This window comes from Syngnathus scovelli, chromosome 14 (assembly GCF_024217435.2).
Source record: "Syngnathus scovelli strain Florida chromosome 14, RoL_Ssco_1.2, whole genome shotgun sequence".
Taxonomy (NCBI): Eukaryota; Metazoa; Chordata; class Actinopteri; order Syngnathiformes; family Syngnathidae; genus Syngnathus; species Syngnathus scovelli.
The window spans coordinates 15,271,325-15,291,014 of NC_090860.1; the positions used below are offsets into that span (position 1 = coordinate 15,271,325).

Below are 19,690 nucleotides of genomic sequence, written 5' to 3' on the forward strand. Positions count from 1 at the left end.
TTTTGTTGGCTCTGACGTTAATCCCGGTGAAAGCGCTACCGATCGAATTAAGGACTAATAATTGGTTGATTCGTTGTTAAAGGCGGGCTCTGCGGATGTTTGAATGGCGGATTGGACGAAACTGATGCCAATCGGACTTTGCTCGGTGCCGCCCGCCCGCTCGCTCGCTCGCTAGCGAGTCAGTCTGGCGTGGCTTGGCTTGGCTTGGCGTGGCGTGGGTATTGTAGCGCCAAGCGAGAGCACGGGGTGTAGAGATAACTTTAAGGAGAGCAAGAAAAAAAGGCAAAGAACAACACTGACATGTTCCACATCTTGTTGTGCGCGTGTTTATGAGATTTTTTCTGAGCTCTGTTTTGCCTCCTTGTGTTTGGCGGATTTTTTTGCTGCTTTACGGCCGAGTGCTGGCTGTATCCTTGACAACGCGAGCAACTGTCCGGGCAAAGTTTGGATTACAGCAAGTGTTTTGCCTAAGATGTGGAATAAGATGTATATTTGTCCACAGTAACCATTTGAAATGTTTCCAGCACCTTTCTGAACGGTGTTGGTCGGTTTTGAACTAGTTCCGGGCGTCTTGGACTATTCAACCATGCGACGAGGGAACTGGGACAACGCGAAACAATAGTGAGAGAGAGAGAGAGAGCGAGCGAGCGCGAGAGAGAGAAAGCTCATCCGTCCGTGGGAGGTGGATGCCTCGCGGCGGCTTTGTTCTGTCCAGCGTGGAGACCAGCATCGACGGACTGACGGACGGACCAACAGGGAGCCAAAGTCACACCATGGATGGGACTCTTTCCGAGCTGCTGGCAGCCTTCTTGGAGTCGCCACTGGTGTTATGGGTGAGTTTGTGTTGAGTTGAGTTGAGTTGAGTTGAGGTGGCAGCTGTGCACAGCACTCATCTTTTGGTTCCAACTTGCTACTAGAACACCAGGCCGAGGCAAAAGTCAAGTTTTGAATGAAAAGCAAACGCACACTGAAAGAAACGGATTGGGACTTCGATTTGTGGTGCTTGCAATCTCGTTCAGGTCCTCTAATCAAGCCGGACGGACTCCAGGTTACTAACCCTATGGTACTTCCTGTTTGCCCTTGGCCCACATCCTGTTGACCTTTTGGTGGCCAATCACAGTTTGGGCCTGATATTTTGCTTTTCCTTTTCACAGCCAGATGTGCTCATGCTTTTAAAAGTGCTCACTTTGCCACCTGGAAGAAGCTTCATTTTGTTTTCGTATTCTGTAGGTGCGGACATTGGGTCCACTGGGGTCTTGTGACGACGCCGGCTCGGAGGAGCGTGTCAACATGTTCGTGGAGCTTGTGGATGGCGTCTTCCTGCACAAGATCATGACGCAGATGTAGGTAGCACCTAGTGACAGTCTTGCTGATTCAGTTGACAAAGTGAGACAGGATACGCTGCTTGCTGCATGATTGGTATCCTGCGCGTGTGACTTTCTGCAACCACATCCTGACTGGCTTGTGAGCGTCACGGCCAGATGTGCTCGTGCTTTTAAAAAGTCTTCACTTTGCCATTTGGAAGAAGCTTCAGCCAGTGGTCACAAAAGTTTGCCAAATATTTTCATCAGAGATGCGGCTCAACCTTTCTCCATTGTTTTTTTGCATTCATTCAGATACTGCCCTCCCTCTTCTTTAAACCAGGCTTTAATAATAATAATAATAATAATAATAGTAGCAGTAGTAGTAATAATCTGAAACCACCAGAAATGGTGTCTCCAATCACACCACATGTTCATGTCTGTCTTCATTGTTTCCAAAACATTGTAATAATGCTATTGTTCTCCACTCCCTGAACTGACTGGGCCCGCCCCCAGGGAGGATTTAGGGTTTGTAGTATACAAACTAGAAAGTAGGTTAAACAGGGGGAGGTCAGGACCGAGAAGCTGTGAGCGGTATTATTGCTAGGTCGCTCAAGAAGTCACCCAGTAAAGCTGCCGTTTTTATTTGATTTTTTTTTTAACTCCAAGCTTCAAGAGTGATAATACATTTGTTTTTAGAGACCAGGAGACTTTGGCTAGTTGTACATACATTTTTCAATCGCCACATTGCAAAATTTGGACGCCGGCGTGAGGAGCCGAGCCCAACTATGTCTAGTCGGAACTTGTCCGCCTTGCACACCAGCTCCAGCTCCGTCGTCCCTGTCAGAGAGGTGACATTTCACGTCCCTTGAGCCAGCTTCTGGCTAAACCTGGCCGGCCCCACGGGCGCAGGCCCCCACGGGCGCAGGCCCTCCCGGCCGCAGGCCCCCCCGGCCGCAGACCCCCCGGCCGCAGGCCCCCCCGGCCGGCCATCGGGCACTCGACGGCAAGCCCCACCTCACAGCTTGGCTCCATAGCGGTGACCCGCCTCTAAAGGGATCGGGGGGAAGGAACAAGGACACGACCGTAAACATAAGCCGCCATCATTTTTCCAAAAGTGTATTCCCCAGACGGCAGGTGACATTTTCCAACACTCTCACCAATGTCATAGGCGTCAAAGTTAGCTCATGTCCCAAATCGCCAAGTCAGGCAACCTTTCACACACAGTTCATATGCAAATGAGCCTGGCACACAGTGACATGTATTAGCATAAATCCTCGTTGTGAACAATGGGACTTATTTTATTGATCTTGGTCCGCAATGGGAAGCGCCGACATCAATCTAAAGCTCTCGCTGTGCCTATTTGGTTTCCATAGTGACCCCGGTCCAAACAACCAGCGGCTGAACAAGAATGTGAATAATGACGTGTCGCTTCGCCTTCACAACTTGACCCTTCTCACGAGACACATCAGGACCTACTACCAGGTATGCGCACTCACCAGTCCACACCGCCATATTGGTCAATCGCCATCAACCCCAATTGCACCCATCGCTTGACCAAGATTCAACAAATAAATAAATCTCTCTCACACTGTGACATTTTCCCTTTTGATCTTGCTTTTTGGAAATCTTTTAACAGACATCAAAGGTATGATTATCCATCCGTTCACCCTTCCTACTTTGGCCAAATTACAACGTGCTCCTTTTTATACGCGGCATGGCCGGCCGGGGCCGCATTGTATTGTTTACTAGTAAACATAGACTTGACATGCAATGTGAGCTGTGTTGTGAGGCCAGAGGAGCCAAGTGAATTTTTGGTTGAGTTTTATACACTTAGTAGCTGAGCTCCAGCCCATCAAACAAACACACCCAGCCAGCCAGCCAGCCAGCCCTTGACTCGAGCGGCACAGTCTCAAAGTTCAGTTTGATTGCACGCTGTGTCATTCACGTACGTCACTGTGTCTGTCAGCGGCAAGTTCAAATGTAGTATCTCAAAGGGGAACACAAAAGCTTTCATCAGACTTGCTATGATCATTTTGCTGTTCCTTTTTGATGAAATGAGTCAAACGTCTGTGGTGTCGACAGTGGCTGGGATGTCAAGCGGTTAGGAAGAGGCCAGCAGCCGCTGATCTCACCTCTCTCTCTCTCTCTCTCTCTCTCTCTCTCTCTCTCTTTCTCTGTCCTCTCGCTCTTCGTATTTGCGTCGTCCTCTGGCTTCTGCACTTGTCACCGTGGCGTGTACCGGGGATGTCACGGCGGTACCGAGCTGTCGCTTGCCAATAAATAGAAGGCTTGCGTCATGCTCGCTTACGCCACCTTCACTCTCCTGGGTTACTCTGGAAAGTGCAACAAAGGGCTGGCATGTTTCCAACGCCATACATATCCTGTGGCCTACTTTGTACAGTGCTGTGCAAAACTAGTCCCACCTTCCTTTTTTGTCTTACTATATTTCAGATCATCAATGCAAAGCTCACAAAGATAAACCAAGTCGAAAATGTTCGAGTGGTGCTCACGCTAATACTTTTCCAATGAATGCAATATTTCTAAAGAGACAGCTTGCGGCTGGCTTTGTGATCCTCTGATACTTGCCACCATCGTATTGATCTCAGATTAGATAGATAAACCCACAGTGTGCATGGATTAGGGTTTGGGTGTGTCCGTCCGTCCGTCCGTGTGTGTGTGTGTAAATAGGTCATTGTTGCATCATATATTGACCTCGTGTTTGATGTTCAGTGTGATTTTTGCAAATGTATTTCATTCTACAAAGATCACATTATCCCATAAATTTATTTTTGCTTTTATTTGTGTAAAACTGGAAAGAACCAGAATGATGAATCAATATTTATTGGCTGAACAGTCCAGTAAATGATTTGGATTAAAGAAACAAGATTGAGACCGTGAACATTTTCTGCCAAGCTCGAATGTGACTTGTATGTTGAAATGTTAATTGTAGCTCAAGCTCCAAGAGCAGCTGGTGATCAGCTCGCATGTTTTATTCACACTGGGGGTGACTATCAAGTTACCTCCGAGTCTTAAGGACAGTGAAATTGTACCTGCAAGTATTGTGATGCCTCTGAGCCTTCACTGTGCCAGACCGCACCGCACCTTGTGTCACTTCAAACAGGCTCGCTCGTAAGCTGATGCCATCGTAGATGACTTTCAGACATCCACCTATTTTGTGGAACTTGAAAATACTATCCAATGACTCTAAAGTGATTTTGAGCGCTGGCGCATTGTGCAAGTGTTCATAATGTTGTGGCTGCTGTTAGTATGATGCTATGGATGGATGGATGGATGGATGCATGTACGGCTTCCATTTCTTCCATAATCATATTAGTATCTTTTCTCAACTCCTCTGTTCCAGGATAGCCTTCAGCAGCTGATAGTGATGCCTCTTCCAAATATTCTCTCCATTGCCAGAGATCCCTTATCAGGTTGCCCACGCATGCACACACACACACACACACACGCTTTTCATATTGAATTGATAAATGTTCATTTCATTTCCTTAATGGTGAGGATGGTGTTTTCCAAAAGTCCAACATTTTTTTTTTTTTGTCCACCCCCCAGCAAAGAGCATGGAGGAACTGAAAAGAATTTTACTGTTGATACTTGGCTGTGCTGTCCAGGTAACGCACGCACGCACGCACGCGCGCGCACACACACACACACACACACACACACACGCAGGCAGGCAGGCACCCACATACACGCCCAGACAACCAGTCTCTCCCAGGAAGAGTATTAGTGTCTGTTTAGTTTTTCATGTCTGAGCAGAGCCGATTGCTGACGCTGCTAATGAGATACCCAGCGAGACTCAGGGTGGATACTTTTCTACTCTGACGTGGCAAATATATATCAAAAAATATATAGTATATAAATCACAATTCATCTTTTCTTTTTCTTTTTTTTTCTTTACACGTAGCAGAGTCCGCTTCCATGACTCTGCACCCACCAAACACTTTTCAGTCTCCACAGTTGCTTTGCTATTGTCCTTCCAAACCAATTGTTTTCTCCTTCCCACCTGGTCTGGTCTGGTCTGGTCTGGTCTGACTGGTTACAGGAAAAGGAAAAGCTGGAAGAAGGGAGTGAACAGGAAGACAGGAAGGGCTTTCTTGTTGATGTGATGAATAGCTTTTTGCTCAACTGAGGCTGGCCACAGCTAAAAAAATAAAACAGCCCTGATTTTTCTTCTGCTGATTTAAAAAAAAAAAAAACAGCTTCCAATTCAATGTGTTTCTTTCTAACAATTGAAGTGTTTGTGTCTAGTGTGAGCGTAAGGAGGAGATGATTGAAAGAATCAAATTGCTGGACATTCAGACCCAGGCTGCCATCGTCTCGCACATCCAGGAGGTCGGTGGAGACATAGTCGAAAAAATCAAAGTAGGACCAAATCAAAGTATCTGTCTGTTTGCAGGTAACCCACAACCAGCAGAATGTTCTTGATCTTTCATGGCTGGAGGAAGGAGCGGGGCTTGCACAGGAAGAACTCGAACCATTGTCACGCAGCATGGCAACATCGCTACAGCAACTGATAGCGCAGAGAGACAAGGCCAATGAGGTACCAAAACAAATGAAGGCAAAACCATCTCCAGGCATGTACATGCGCATGACGGCAGGGCAAAGTGCCGAAAAAGGTTGCAAAAAGCTGCATCAAAGCAGATTTGCCACGGACATTTTCAACATTTCATTGGATTCTTTTGATAGACAGACAGACAGTAGAGTAGGTTGGCTATAAAGAGAATTGCTTTCCACCCTTCTAGGTCATTGTGGATCTTACCCAAGAGAGGGACTACTTGTCCAGCCTGCATCCCCAGGAACGACCAATAGGCAGTCCCGGCCGAGTGACGACCTCTGGAGGCCCGTTAGTGAACAACGGAGGAGCTGCCTTGCCCGTGGCCAGTCTCACCAAAGAGGAGAAACAGCATTTATCTGTCGAGCTCGCCGACACCAAGGCCAAGCTTCGTAGATACCGACAAGAGCTGTGAGTCGGCTTTCGTGCTCAGCGTGCGCCCTCGAGGCACCAGATCCTACGTGAATGCAACCGACGCTCTGTGTGCAGGGAAGAGAAGACTGAGCAGTTGATGGATTCCAAGCACGAGGTGGAGCATCTGGAGCAGGAGCTTCAGAGACTTAAACAAGAGGTCAGCTTCACTTCTCTATGCCTCCTCCTCCTCCTCATCATCCGAATCACGCGAGAACAACGTCGCCCGCCGACATCATATGCTTGTACTATCAAAAATGGCCTCCCGCATGCGGATGTACATAGTGTGTGTTTGTTTGCGTTTGGTTCAGAACCAGTCACTGTCTTGTGAGGCTCGCTCCGTACGAGCGTATCGGGACGAGGTCGACGCCTTGAGGGAGAAAGCGGCCCGGGTGGAACGACTCGACACCGAGTTGACCCGGTGTAAAGAGAAGCTCAATGATGTTCACTTCTACAAGACCAGAATGGAGGTGAACACACAAAAAGATACATGCGTATACATATGTATGGCTTTCTTTTCGAGTTGTGGTATTGTGTTGTGTTTGGTTTGGTTTGGTTTGGTTTGCTACGTACTACGTGTCCACACAATTGCTGAAAAGCTAGCTGTCGCACATGCTTCCTAGGCAACAGCGTTCAACACAAGTCTGCGAAAATAAATAGGTCAAGATCTCCAACACCTTTGATGGACTCTGTCATCTCTACTGTGTGTGGCTTTCAGGAGCTCCGTGAAGACAACCTGACACTTCTGGAAACAAAAGTTTTGCTAGAGGAGCAACTATCAGTCTCTCGAGGGCGTTGTGAGAAAGTTCACGCTATGGAGAAGGACAACCTGCTGCTACGAGCTAAAATCAATGACTTGGAAATGGTACTAGCGGTATTGCATACTAATCGCTGACCCTATCCGACAGCATTCGGATGATTGAGCTTGCTCAAACTCCTGGACAACGTGCGAGCCGACATACTGCTCGTATTGGAACCGACAAGTGGTCCCAAGAGTTGCTCTTGTTTGCCTGTGCAGGAGAGGGACAACGAGCGGCGGCGCCTGGAGGAGCTGCTGGAGGAGAACATGCTTCTGGAGATTGGCCAGAAACAGAGCATGAACGAATCGGCTCATCTGGGATGGGAACTGGAACAGCTGACCAAAAACCAAGACAATTCAAACTCGGAGAGTAAGAGAAGCCCAGCTCATCTTGCGTTCAAATTGTCCACCAACTCAGGCTTCTTCCATTTTCTGACGCAGCTCGGAAATCCTTTGTCCACGAGCTCAATGAGTGCGTCTCCAGTCGTGTTTTGAAGCTGGAGAAAGAGAACAGGGAGCTGCAGGCCTCCATTGAGAGACTCAAAGAGGACAATCACCACCTGCAAGAAAAGCAGCTCCATAGCCAAGAGCTGGACAGGGAGAACCAGGGCCTCAGTAAAAAGGTCCGAAAAGATGTTCTGAAAATGGAAAGACGGCCAAGATCAGCTGCTACCCTTGTCCCCGTTTGATTTGGATTCTGCATTTTGTCTCTCTCTCTCTCTCTCTCTCTCTCTCTCTCTCTCTCTCTCTCTCCCTCTCTCTCTCTCTCTCTCCCTCTCCCTCTCCCTCTCTCTCTCGCTTAGTTGGAGCGTCTTCAGGGCTTGCTGGACCAGGAGAAAATGACCAACCAAGACATGGAGTCCCTCGGAGAGGAATTATTAAAGGAAAAGCAACATTTGGAACGGGAAATACATGCTCTGAGAGCAGACAAAGATAGGCAGGTAAATGGTGGGAACACACTCTGCGAGCAGTTGTCCTCCGTCCGCCATGCAGGCGGATGGATGGGGCACAAACAAACAAACCAACCAACCAACCAACCCCAATCAACATTGGCGCTTCTTTCGCGCTCCCGTTTCCAAAGATTTCCCAGTTGGAGAGCGAGAAGCAGCATCTTTCCGACGCGATGGTGTCGCTTCGTGAGCGGGCTCAGTCTCACAGTGAAACCAGAGTCCGGGAGGTGGAAGCGGAAAATCGCCTTCTGCACCAAGGCATGACCCAGACCAGCGCCCGCTTGGCAAGTATGGAAACGCAACTTGTGCTCTCCAAAGGAGAGCTGGACAGGCTGAGGGAAAGGGCAGAAAGATGCAGTGACGTCGAAAGGGAGATGGCCAAGGTGGAGCGAAACAGGGATGCGCTCAACAGAGAGGTAAGAGACGGACGGTTTGATTCCCCGAGTCAGGCACGCTTCATCCGTGTACGTACGTAGTACATACCTACGTAGCACTTGGTTCCCCAAGAAAACGCATGGTCAATGTTTGGCCCTTCAGGTGACATCTCTGCGCGCTTGCAGCGAGAGGTCAGAGCTTCTGGAGAAGCAAGTGTCCTCCCTGGAGCAGGAGGTGCACAGAATGAAACGGGAGGCAGAAGACGCTCAGCAAGGGCTCCAGCGACTCAAGAAACAGGAAGCTGAAAATGGCCTCCTCGCAAAGGACAACTTGGACCTCCGCTGCTCTGTGGAAAACCTGCGCTCCTCGCTCCTCACAAAGCAACAAGAAGAACACGAGGTGCGGAAGGAGACGCAAGAGCTGCAGAGGCGCTTGGAGGAGGTCGGAGGGGAGCTGCAAGCGGAGAGGAAAAGAGCAGAAAGGCTGGAAGCCAACGTCACCGCACTCAACCAAGAGAAGCATCGCTTCCAGGGCCACGTGGAGAGGTTTCAAGAGGAAAAGGAAGAAATGGAGAGAGAGAAACGGGAAACATTGAGTCGGCACCAAGAGCTGAGGAAGGAAGTCGAAGGTCTCAGGCAAGAGCAGAGGAGGAGAGAGGAGGGTGACCGGGAGAGAAGGAAGATCTTATTGGACCTGGAGCAGTCTGAGAAGGGAAGGAAGCACCTGGAGAAAGAGATTTGGAGGAACAGAATGCTACTGGAAGCTAAGGAGGCGGAGCTGGAAGAGAAGGCCGCTCAGTTGGCTGCCGCAGAGAAGGACGGTGGAGAGATGAGGAAGGAAGCTCATTTGCTAAAGGAGGTGGCGGTCAAGGCCAAAGACTTGGAGAGGGAAAACAAGGAGCTGCACAAACAGGCCACCATTGACAAGAGGACTTTGCTTGCGCTGAGAGAGGTAAGACCAATTGAAGCCGGGAGAAGAACGGGGACGAGCGACTGAGCGAGCGACTGAGCGAGCGACTGAGCGAGCGACTGAGCGAGCGAGCGACCGACCGACCGAGCGACCGACCGAGCGACCGACCGAGCGACCGACCGACCGAGCGACCGACCGAGCGTGCGTGACGTCACTCTCCCCTGTGTAGGAGTTGGTGTCGGAGAAGTTGAGAGTCCAGCAGCACAGCGTCGAGTTGGAAAGACTCAACGAAGAACTGGAGAAGGTCGGACTCAACCGAGAAAGACTACTGCAGCGGGAGCACGTGCTGGAAGACAGGTTGCGACATACCCTACCTACCAAGCGTACGCTGGCTCGCTCACCTTCTCCAATTCAGCCAAGTTGACCTGTGCTCTTGTGCGTGTCAGCAAATACAAGCTGCTGGAATCCCGACTGGAGGAAACGGTCCAACAGGCAATGAGGATTAAAGAGGGCAAAATCTGCGCTCTGGAGAAGAAAGTGGAGGAAAGCCACACGCACAATGCCACACTTCGCAGCGAGCTGGCTACTGTGAGTCAAAAGAAGAAAAAAGAATGTTGCCCGAAATAGCTCAATCAGGATGAAGGTGGAGATGCGTAAGACACAGGTCGCAATACAGGCAATTGTTTGACTTTCATTTTGGTTCAGGCTTTGGAGAACGTATCTAGCTTGCGTCAGGAACAGGAGAGCGACAAAAAGCACAAGTCGCCCGGGTGCCCAGAAGGAGACGGGCGGAGGGACTCGGCCACTGCCGAGCTGCTCCGGATCAAAGATCACCTCATTGACATCGAGAAGAACGTAAGAAGGATCTTTTGGTTTGTTTGAGGAATTCCTATTGTGTCATTGATGCTTGTTCATGTTCACCTCGTTGCTCCCCAATTCTGTCATTTCCTCCTTCCTTCATATGGCCATTTTCTGAGTGTCTTGCTATTTTGCCTAGAATGCCTCACTTGAGACTCAGAGCACTTTGTTGAAGGAGCAGCTTAAACAACTGGAGAACCAGAACAGTTCGCTTAACAACCAGATGGTGACGCTGCAACGACACACCACAATGCTGCAGGAGCAGAATTCGGCTCTGCACACGCAGACGGCGCAACTTCAGGTACACGCGTCGTCTCTCGCTGACAACACCCTAGTCACTTTGACAGCTTTTTCAGCTATGCTGCAAAGAGCATTCATTCGCTTCGTTTTGGGACATGTCTATTTGGATAATGCAGGGCTTGGCATCTTTAAATGGCCAAAGAGCCATTTGTCTCTCACAGACAAAAAAAACAAAAAAATCCTTTTCAGGATAGATAACACAGCATAAAATGTACGCTTGTGTGTTGCATTTGAGCAAGCCACTGCAGAGCGTTGGTGTCATGGCTTTTCCTGGCCTGACATAAAAAAAAAAAAAAAATCCTTTTGAGGATGGATAACACAGCATAAAATGTACGCTTGTATGTTGCATTTGAGCAAGCCACTGCAGAGCGTTGGTGTCATGGCTCTTCCTGCCCTGCCCTGCCCTGCCCTGCCCTGCCCTGCCCTGCCCCGCCCTGCCCCCTAGGTGGAAAAGTCGACGCTGTCTTCCCAGAGTGCATCTCTGATGGCTCAAAATGCCGTGTTGCAAGGCCAAGTCGGCGCCTTGGAGAATGAGGTGGAGTCGTGGCAAAGACAGCGAGAGGAGGCGTGGCGAGGGAGAGAAAGCGTTCTCAATGACCACGAGCGCTTGCTGAGTGTTCACGAAAGGCAAGCGCACGAGTACGAGCAGCTCATCAGTCAACACGCTGCTCTGAAAATCAAGCAGAGGACGCTGGAAAGCGAGCACAGAACAATGCACAGCAAGTACGTTGCTTATGCGTTTGCCGGCTCCTTTTGTGCTGGTCCATGGTTCATTATAAAAAACAAACGTCTCAACAAACAAATCTCGATTTGATTTCTCTTTGCAGATATTGTACTTTGTTGCAGCAGAAAGAGAAATGGGATGAATTAGAAGGGCGGAGTCAGAAGGACAGGGAGGAGCTAAACCAAGAGCACCAGAAAAATCGCCTACTGCAGCAGGAGAACCTTCAACTCAAAGCCGAAGTGGACAGGTAGGTACATGCTGCCTGCCGCTCACACAGTCATGAGTACAAAGAGCGCATCTGGGAAATTGACTTCCAAAGACAAAGTTTGGAATTGAGTTTCTTTGATTTCAAAACATTTTGGCAAATAGAACAACATTCTTAACCTTGATACAAGTTAAAAAAAAAAACAAAAAAACTCATTCATATTCAGTGGCAGGCTGAGTCAATGCCCTGCCCTGCCCTGCCCTGCCCTGCCCTGCGGCAGACACATTGCTGCCTTCAATGCGGCTAGAAAAAAGTGGAGGAGGTGACCAGGACAGTTTACACCATTCATTAGTTCTTATGTATGTGTAGGATGTCACACAGCAACTCCCAGCAAAGCCAGCAGTGCAGTGCGCTACAGCAGCAGATGAATGAACTCAAGAGCTCATTTAGCAGCGCCCAGCTGGAAGTCAGTCGATGGACGGCACGCTACGACTCGCTTATGGAGCAACACCGGGGCCTGGACCTCACTATGACCAAACTGGACAACCACTGTGAGGTAAAAAAAAAAAAAAAAAAAGTTCTTGTAATTAGGAGATAGTGTTTTGCCAAGTCTTGAATGCATGCGTTTGCATCCAGCTTCTGAGTCGCCTTAAAGGGAACCTAGAAGAAGAGAATCATCACCTCCTGAGTCAGATCAACCTTCTGAGTCAGCAAAACCACACTTTGCTGGAGAGAAGCATGGAGAGCAAAGAGCTCTATCATCAGGAGCAGAAGCTCTACATGTAACCATGCACGCACGCACACACATGCGTTGACACACATGCCCTTTAGAGGGAACAACACTGTACAGTGTATGTAGTGAGAAGCCTTTTCGCCATTGTTTGCCAAAACAAAACAAAAAAGAATGTCTTGTTTCTTTCTTTCTTTCTTTCCTTCTTTCCTTCCGACTCTATTAGTGATAAACTGAACGCTCTTCGACGTCAGAAAGAGAAACTAGAAGAGAAGATCATGGACCAATACAAGTTCTATGACCCTACACCAAAGAAGTAAGTGCTGCTCTTTTTTGACTGATGTCATGACCAGACAAAAAGATTGACTATAAAAATAGATTGGTAAAGAAGCCTGCGTGCGCATTTGGGTGAAGTGACGACAAGGGGCCACTTTCTCTCCGTCCTGCCACCTTGCCAATCAAAGTTAGCCAGTCGGATTTGAAATGCTATTTTTCCAATGAGCTTGTCAATATGTATGTGCCCTGGCAAAACCAGTTGAAGCTTTGCTGCTATGAGAAGAAAATGTACAGCTGTAAGGTTGTATGCTTTTGGTTGCTGGCTTGTTGTTGCCAGGAGGAGTCAATGGTCCGGCGCCAAGGCTTTTGCCAAACTCATCAAACCAAGGAAGGAGAGCAGCAGGGAGCGAGACAAGGAAGGGGCGGCTCAAGAGCGAGAATGGACCAAGGGTGCGCCTGACATCCCCCTACCTTCCCCCCCTCCTTTGCTCCCGCCAGAAAGCCCACCTCTGGGCCCTCAGAGGACAGCAAGTGACAATGGCCACACCCACAATAAGCATCAGAACCATGGCAACAGCCCAAGCCTGGCTCCCCAGAGTCCAGCGTTGACGCCCATCGGCCGAGGTAGGGTTGTTCTTGTTTTTTAGCATGTTATGTATATACGTACATACGTATGTCCAATACGTACTCTAAGTCATGACTAGCTAAGTATGTGTTTGGTTGACCTTTCGCGCACTGTTGGCAGGTGTTGAGTCAAACTCATCCATCCGTCATAGCATTGTTCATCTTTTGTGAGCAGTGGCAAGTGTATAGAAAGTTTGTTTTCGTTGAATACTTGCGTGCGTGCGTGCGTGCGTGCGTGCGTGCGTGCGTGCGTGCGTGCGTGCGTGCGTGCGTGCGTGCGTGCGTGCGTGCGTGGGCTGGCATTTCATGATCTGTGTTATTCCCATGCATGCCATCTCATTAAGTTCTAACAGGATCAACATTTTTCTTTTCATGTACTCACATCGTGGTTTTTTCTCTCTTGTCTCCATCTCTCTCTCTCTTTGTCTCTCCATTTTCTTACCCCTCAGCTCGTCCTGGCCCGAAACGCTTTGGTTTTTTCCGCAGTAAAAGCCAAGACAAACTTCTTCCGTCCCCCTCCCCGCACCCCCCCCTCTCTCGCAGCAAACGACTTCGGTTCTGGTCGTCCACTGACGTCACAGCGGACGTCGTCACTAGCCGGTCCATTTGTGCCAATGGAGTGTTCTAACACCCTCATCTTGGTCTTTTCATACCGCAAACGTCGTCGTCATCATCATCATCATCAGTCATTGACTTTCAGCATTTCCGCACAAAGACTTATACATTTTCATGAACACCAACTGGCATGATTAGTTTTAATCAATCACATAGTAAAGCATCCACCAAAGTTGCACTTATGGCCAGCCAGCCAGTAATACTAGTAAGTCATGTGTCTGTGTGTGTCTGCGTTCGTCACGTGTCACTGTTTGCACAGCACAGCCCAGCCCAGCACAGCACAGCACAGCACAGCCTAGCAAGCTTGCCCGCCTGCCCTGCCCTGCCCTGCCCTGCCCTGCCCTGCCCTGCCCTGCCCTGTCCTTCAATGTTTTTGTACCTGTATAAATATGATTCATTTGGAGTTGATTCTGGAATGAGCGGTCACGGTCGGCAATGCGATCACTTGTCATTGGATGGGGCCGCTGTTGTGTTTGCGTCACAATGCCTTGCTGCAGTCATTTGTCTTGAATGCAGTCAGCACAAGAAATGTTACCACAGCAACCGGCGGCACCTGCTAACTTATTAGCTGTCAGCTCTTTGCTAAACTGGCCGCTAACAGACACCAACATGCCAGCCTGCCGGCCAGCCAGCCAGCCAGCCAGCCAGCCAGCCAGCCGCTTTAGCCCCCGTTATAAGCTCTCAGATGACCACGAGCTTCCAAAAAAGAGTCATTTTCATCAGGATGCTGAAGTTCCAACCTCTCATCACTGTCTGTAGCTTCTGAGATGTGACACATTGGCGGGGTAAAGACATTGGCGTGCTGATAATTGGCATTATGAAATGCAATCTGCCTTGTCATTTGTTTTGCTGGCAACTGCTCAGGTTTGCCTTGCTTACGCCGTATACTCCTGCAAACATTTGATAAGAAATGCATTGAAAATAGTCCAGGCTAGCCCTAGTCATTGTGTGTATTTGCAATTGTCTGCTTGAACTAATAACGTCACACACACACGTACGTATCCCTGCATTCTTGGCAAGCTTTGCTTCTCGTTGCTGGAGCCGTGTTCATGAGCACGTTCGAAATAGTCTGACATCGTCTGATCGCTCCTGTCGTCGGTCAGCAGGTGTTGGCGACCGAGGACGAGGGGCGTATCGTTGCGGCGCACCGGGAGGCAGCAGTGAGAGTGTCAATGGAGAAGACGGACCAGGTGATTTGTAACCCCCAAAAAAGTGTGTCTTTCTTTGTTCAAACAATTTGCTCTCCGTGAGTAACCCCGTGTGCGTGCGTGCGTGCCTTTTTCAGGCCTAGCGCAGAGCCACAGAGCTCGTAGTTCCACCCCCAGCCATCATTCATCTTCGGTTGCCCTCAGCGCCTTCAATGCTCAACTGGGACAAGGCAGCGCTTGTAGGCCCAGAGGTGGGACAGCACAAGTCAAGCAACACAAGTGCGCCCAGAGTTGTGACCGTGCTTTTGTAGGCGACCAAGACCAAGAGAGGCAACGTGGTCCCATGGGATGCCGTCCGGGATCAGCTGACTTTAGCCACCACACCTCCAGCTCCAACTCACCGGTCAACTGCAAAGGTACTGACCATTTCTTTTCTTCCAAAAGCTTTTATAAGGAAGGATATACGTATCGTTAAGTTCTTCTTACACTTGAGACCGTAAGAGAATCTTGTTTGTTAAACAATTCCGACCTCAAGCAGGTTCCAGCCAGCGACTGACTGTGTTGTTGCACTGGATGTTGGGCCGGTGACTGATTTTTAGTTGTATTTTTTGGGTCCTTCAGATCTGGCGTCCGACTGCCACCTCCGGTCAGCGAGCCTGTCCAGCGACGACGTCAGGGGCCTCAGCCAATCGCAGCAGACGTTGTCCCGCAGCGCAACTCTCCCGTATGATGAAACACCCCAAAGGGCCCAACCGCAGCGTGGAGGCGGAATCAGGAGTAGGGCTCGCCCTTCCTCTCCTGGAAGTGAGATGGTGACGTTGGAGCAGTTTCTGCAAGAGAGCACCCTGACGTCGTCGTCGTCGTCACCGCAAAGGGTGAGAAATACGTATGTTCATCAATCTTGCGTCGAGTTGCTTTGCACAGTGACCATATCATAATTGTAAGTAGCTTTTCAAACCTGCAATCCAATGTGTCTTAAAAGCCACAGAGAACAAATACGAGGACTATACGGATGGAGGCCAGCTGTAATGGTCTTTTCAAAAGGCTCTCATCCACCACTGGTGCCCTCTTGTGGCTGAGGAAGTCAATGGCTGACAATTGTTTTTCTCTCTCTGTCCATCCATCCATCCACCCATCCATCGCTCCATCCATCCATCCATCCATCCATCCATCCATCCATCCATCCATCCATCCATCCATCCATCCATCCATCCATCCATCCATCCATCCATCCATCCATCCATCCATCCATCCATCCATCCATCCATCCATCCATCCTCTCAAGCATTCATATGCAAGTTCTGTAAGGACGTCATTGTTCATAAGGTGGCATTGTTCGTTTATTCCTACTCGGGCCGTCACAAATGAACCGATTCCTAATCGATGATCCCAGCAAGACAGAAGAAAACATTGTGGTTTGGATTTCCCCGTAGAGGAAAATCCGCGGTCGCTCTGCGCTTCGGTGCAAGAACTCCATTTGGTACACCGGAGAGATATCAGTTGCGAGTACTTTGAGTATACGTAGCGCTTGCTGCTATCCGCGCTCAGATTGCTGCCTGCCCGCCCAGAAGATCTATGCTTGTCAGCTGAGCCAACTTCATTTGCTGTCACACTGTACTTTTATGATCGCACTCGCTGACACAAGTTGGTTGAATCCATCTGTTCTGAGGCCTGCAAATCCACTGTTACATTCCGTCCGTCCGGCCAGCTGCATTTGGGACCCGGCCTCAAATCACAGTCTCAGCAAACATAAAAGCTGTCATAATGTCCAGTTGGAAAAGGTTGTGGTGAGAAGCAGATCAAATTGACAATCACTCGAGCCTGTGGGACATCTTGCTGCACTTCTTCTAAATATCAATACTCCCATGGAATTGAATTCATTTGACTTCTGCAGGGACCTTACTAAGCTGCTCAAATGCTCTCATTTAGGTTGGAAGCAGAGAAGACTTTATGCCGGAATACTTCAGCAGATGTCCAGCCTCCCCAGGTCCCGGGGGGCGAGATCAGGCCACCCCCACCAGCTACGTGGCGCCCACCGTACACGCATCAAACACGCAGAGGCCGGGCCAAAGCGTCACGCCGTCATCGCAAGCCTCCGGCCGACGACCTGCGACCCAAAGGAGCGACCCGTCCCTAAGCAGGACATTCAGTCTGGCCTCTGCCGATTTGCTCCGCTCCGACGGGCCGGAGGGTTTGCACGGAAACCAGTCGGACGCCGTGGTCCGGAGGCGAGGGGCTAATGGAAGGGAGAGGCCGCTGTCTGCCCGAATGGCGAGCGATCGGCCCGGCGGCGGCGGCGGCAACGGCGGCATCCTCAACTCGCCCGTTCACCATTCGTCTTCTCTCACGCTGCAGACAGACAGATGTGTGGAGAGAGAGCGCGATAGAGGAAGGAAGGAGGGCCTTCCTCCGTCATCTTCCGTTGCCATGGTAAGCCCCGTGAGGGCCGTGCCCGCCGCTCAGCTGGACCCTGCCTCGGAACACGGAGAGGAGCGCGCCGGTGACAAAGATAGCGAGAGGGTGAGATGCGACTCTGCGGAAGGGCCAAAAAGCACACCGGCTTCCCCTGACCCCAACAACGACCCCCAGACTGTGTGGTACGAGTACGGCTGCGTCTGAAGCCAAGACGGAGTATTCCGTCGAGTCCAAGACGAGAATTTTCATTTCGGTCCAGCCTTCCCACTACGGGGATCATTTGTGAAAATGAAGCCGGATTTTTACAATAGCTCCCGAGTTGACCTTTTATTTCAAAGGCTGACGCTGAAACGTCAAAAAAAAAAAAAATCACATCAGTAGTTTTAGTGGGTGCTGAAATGGAGAAAGAGAGAGAGACATGGGAGGGTGGGGGACGTGAGCGTAGCAAAATAAACGGCGGGGAATGGAAGGCTTCTGGAAATGAGGCTCAGCGCGACGCCACGGTGGAGTTTGACAAGCCACCAAACGCTTGATTCAGGGGGATTGGGAGCCACCATACGAGCGAACGAACGAACGAACGAACAATCGCTCGCTCGCCCCACCCCTTCCACACTGCGGCTTTTGCACCAACTAAGTGGAAACATGATGGGATTTTGAAATGAAAACATCCAAATGTGAAGGCGGTGGTTGAGGTGTTGAACGATCGGAAGCTTTTCTGCAAGCTCATTGGAGCTACATAAATACACCAAGCACTTTGGCAAAATGCCTGAAAGTGTAGCATTTTTAGCCCCTTCCTTGTTTTTGGAACCTGAAAAAAAAAAAAGATGAACGTTTGGCATGAGCTTGAATCTCCTGGAAGTGGTTCATTTTGAACATCGCCACATTCCCCCATCTCATGGAAAAGGTTGTGCAAAGAGGATGAAGAGGCAGCGAGAAAGGTGATGATGATGTTCCTAAATGTCCTGTTAATCAAGCTGATTTTCTGCCCTTATTTATGGACTGCTGCTGCTGCTGCCTGGAACTACAAATCTTGTTGGCGGCAAAGACTAAAAACTACAAGATGTTAACACTGGAGATGATGATGATGATGATGATTTGTGGAAGCTGTCTTTTTTTCTTTCAGCCCCCCTGTGGGCTGTCAAGCACATTTCTACATGTATGCAACACGCAACATGATGGACATACTGGAAACGGAAATTGCGGCTTTTGTAAACTTTGATGAATTGCACAGTTGAGCTATCAACTAACCGCCGCCGGGCAATAATTCCACTGGAAATGTGGCTATTTTTAGATGATGATACGAATTAAAAGTAGACGTAAGGGTAATTAGTGGCTGATATGCTAGAATGGGACAACCTGTGCTTGATGTCAGTGGCGTTGCTTTCATTTTCCTGCGTTTTACTCAGCTTTCTGACGTCTGCGCTCAAGGCAGGCTGAAGTTGCTGATGTCAGAAGAAAATAAATTCAATTCCTCCAGGCTATTCTTTTTTGAATAACACACACACACACACAAACTGTGTGTCTGCCATTATTACCGCTCTTGTGGCTGTGCATGTGTTTGCATTGCTGCACTCTTTTTTTTTTTTTTGTCTGTCCACCAAAATGCCCCTCATGGATGTCAAAGACACTTTCCTGTTGTCACTGGAATAAAAACGTGTGTGCTTCTCTCTACTAAGTCATGTTGACTGGCCTGCTGTGATGGATGTAACTAATTCTTACTGTAAAAGGCTTCTAGATTAGAGAAGACAATGGCTGCTAAGTTATACGGACAATCATGAGTATCTATCCACCTTTGTCACCTTTGTCAGTGGTCTTTGCATTTCCTGGACAAAATATTCAGACATTTATTATTCAGAGGAGCGGAAGATATGTATGTGCAAGATCACTCGAGCTGGATGGGAAGGCTTGTATTGTACTCATTTAGCAATTGATTGATTGATTTGATGGGCTGAAGGGGGGGGGGGGGGAGGTCAGAGTGCAGATGGCTCATTTTCATTTCCAAAATGAAAACCTCTCTCCCCCTATCATCTCACCTTCTGATAAATGGTGCAATATGGCTAGCAATGACTCAAAAACAGACTCCAATAGTTTCAGTGCGGACACAGGAATGTTCATATGTGACTCATCCATCCATCCATTTTCTGAAGCGCTTTCTTCAGGAAAATCAGCTCTAAGTAGATTTTCTGCTCCTTTAAATGTCTTTATTGACTGTCTTAACGTTGAAGCTCTAATTCCGATACAGGATTTGTCTTTAGTGGGCAGCCTGGTTGCATGCAGGAGAAACTACTGCTGGAGAATATTGATTGAACAAAGCTGAAAACAAAATAGCTCACCCTCTGAGAGGCCCCTCAATTTATTGGGGCGGGGAGGGGCAGGGGAGATCCTTTTTTTTTTCCCCCCCAAAGCATGTTTTTCCTCTGTGTAGTTTGAAGCTCAACATCCAAGGCGAGATGCAGATGTCTCAGTTGCGCTTATAC

The 19,690-nt window shown here is 49.1% G+C and overlaps 1 protein-coding gene across 4 annotated transcripts; it reads left to right on the forward strand.

Moving 5' to 3' along the window:
- Positions 1-171: 171 nt before the first annotated feature.
- Positions 172-18,884, forward strand: ccdc88c (coiled-coil domain containing 88C). Of its 4 annotated transcripts, none has more exons than XM_049740412.2 (31): positions 172-833; positions 1,231-1,343; positions 2,678-2,786; positions 4,666-4,735; positions 4,872-4,930; positions 5,571-5,654; positions 5,719-5,862; positions 6,065-6,285; positions 6,364-6,445; positions 6,597-6,755; positions 7,004-7,150; positions 7,304-7,454; positions 7,526-7,707; positions 7,888-8,025; positions 8,166-8,450; positions 8,572-9,360; positions 9,548-9,675; positions 9,765-9,906; positions 10,024-10,173; positions 10,316-10,477; positions 10,922-11,199; positions 11,304-11,447; positions 11,775-11,961; positions 12,042-12,187; positions 12,362-12,451; positions 12,749-13,035; positions 14,754-14,840; positions 14,936-15,049; positions 15,110-15,214; positions 15,420-15,673; positions 16,728-18,884. In XM_049740412.2, the coding sequence occupies exons 1-31, from the start codon at positions 687-689 to the stop codon at positions 17,415-17,417; spliced, it is 5,844 nt and encodes a 1,947-aa protein (XP_049596369.1). In that variant the 5' UTR covers positions 172-686; the 3' UTR covers positions 17,418-18,884. The 4 variants fall into 4 exon arrangements, 2 of the variants coding, with proteins under 2 accessions (XP_049596369.1, XP_049596370.1); XM_049740413.2 differs by having other exon boundaries at positions 14,757-14,840; XR_007485773.2 differs by lacking the exons at positions 15,110-15,214; positions 15,420-15,673; positions 16,728-18,884 and adding an exon at positions 13,485-13,855 and having other exon boundaries at positions 14,936-14,984.
- Positions 18,885-19,690: the final 806 nt, after the last annotated feature.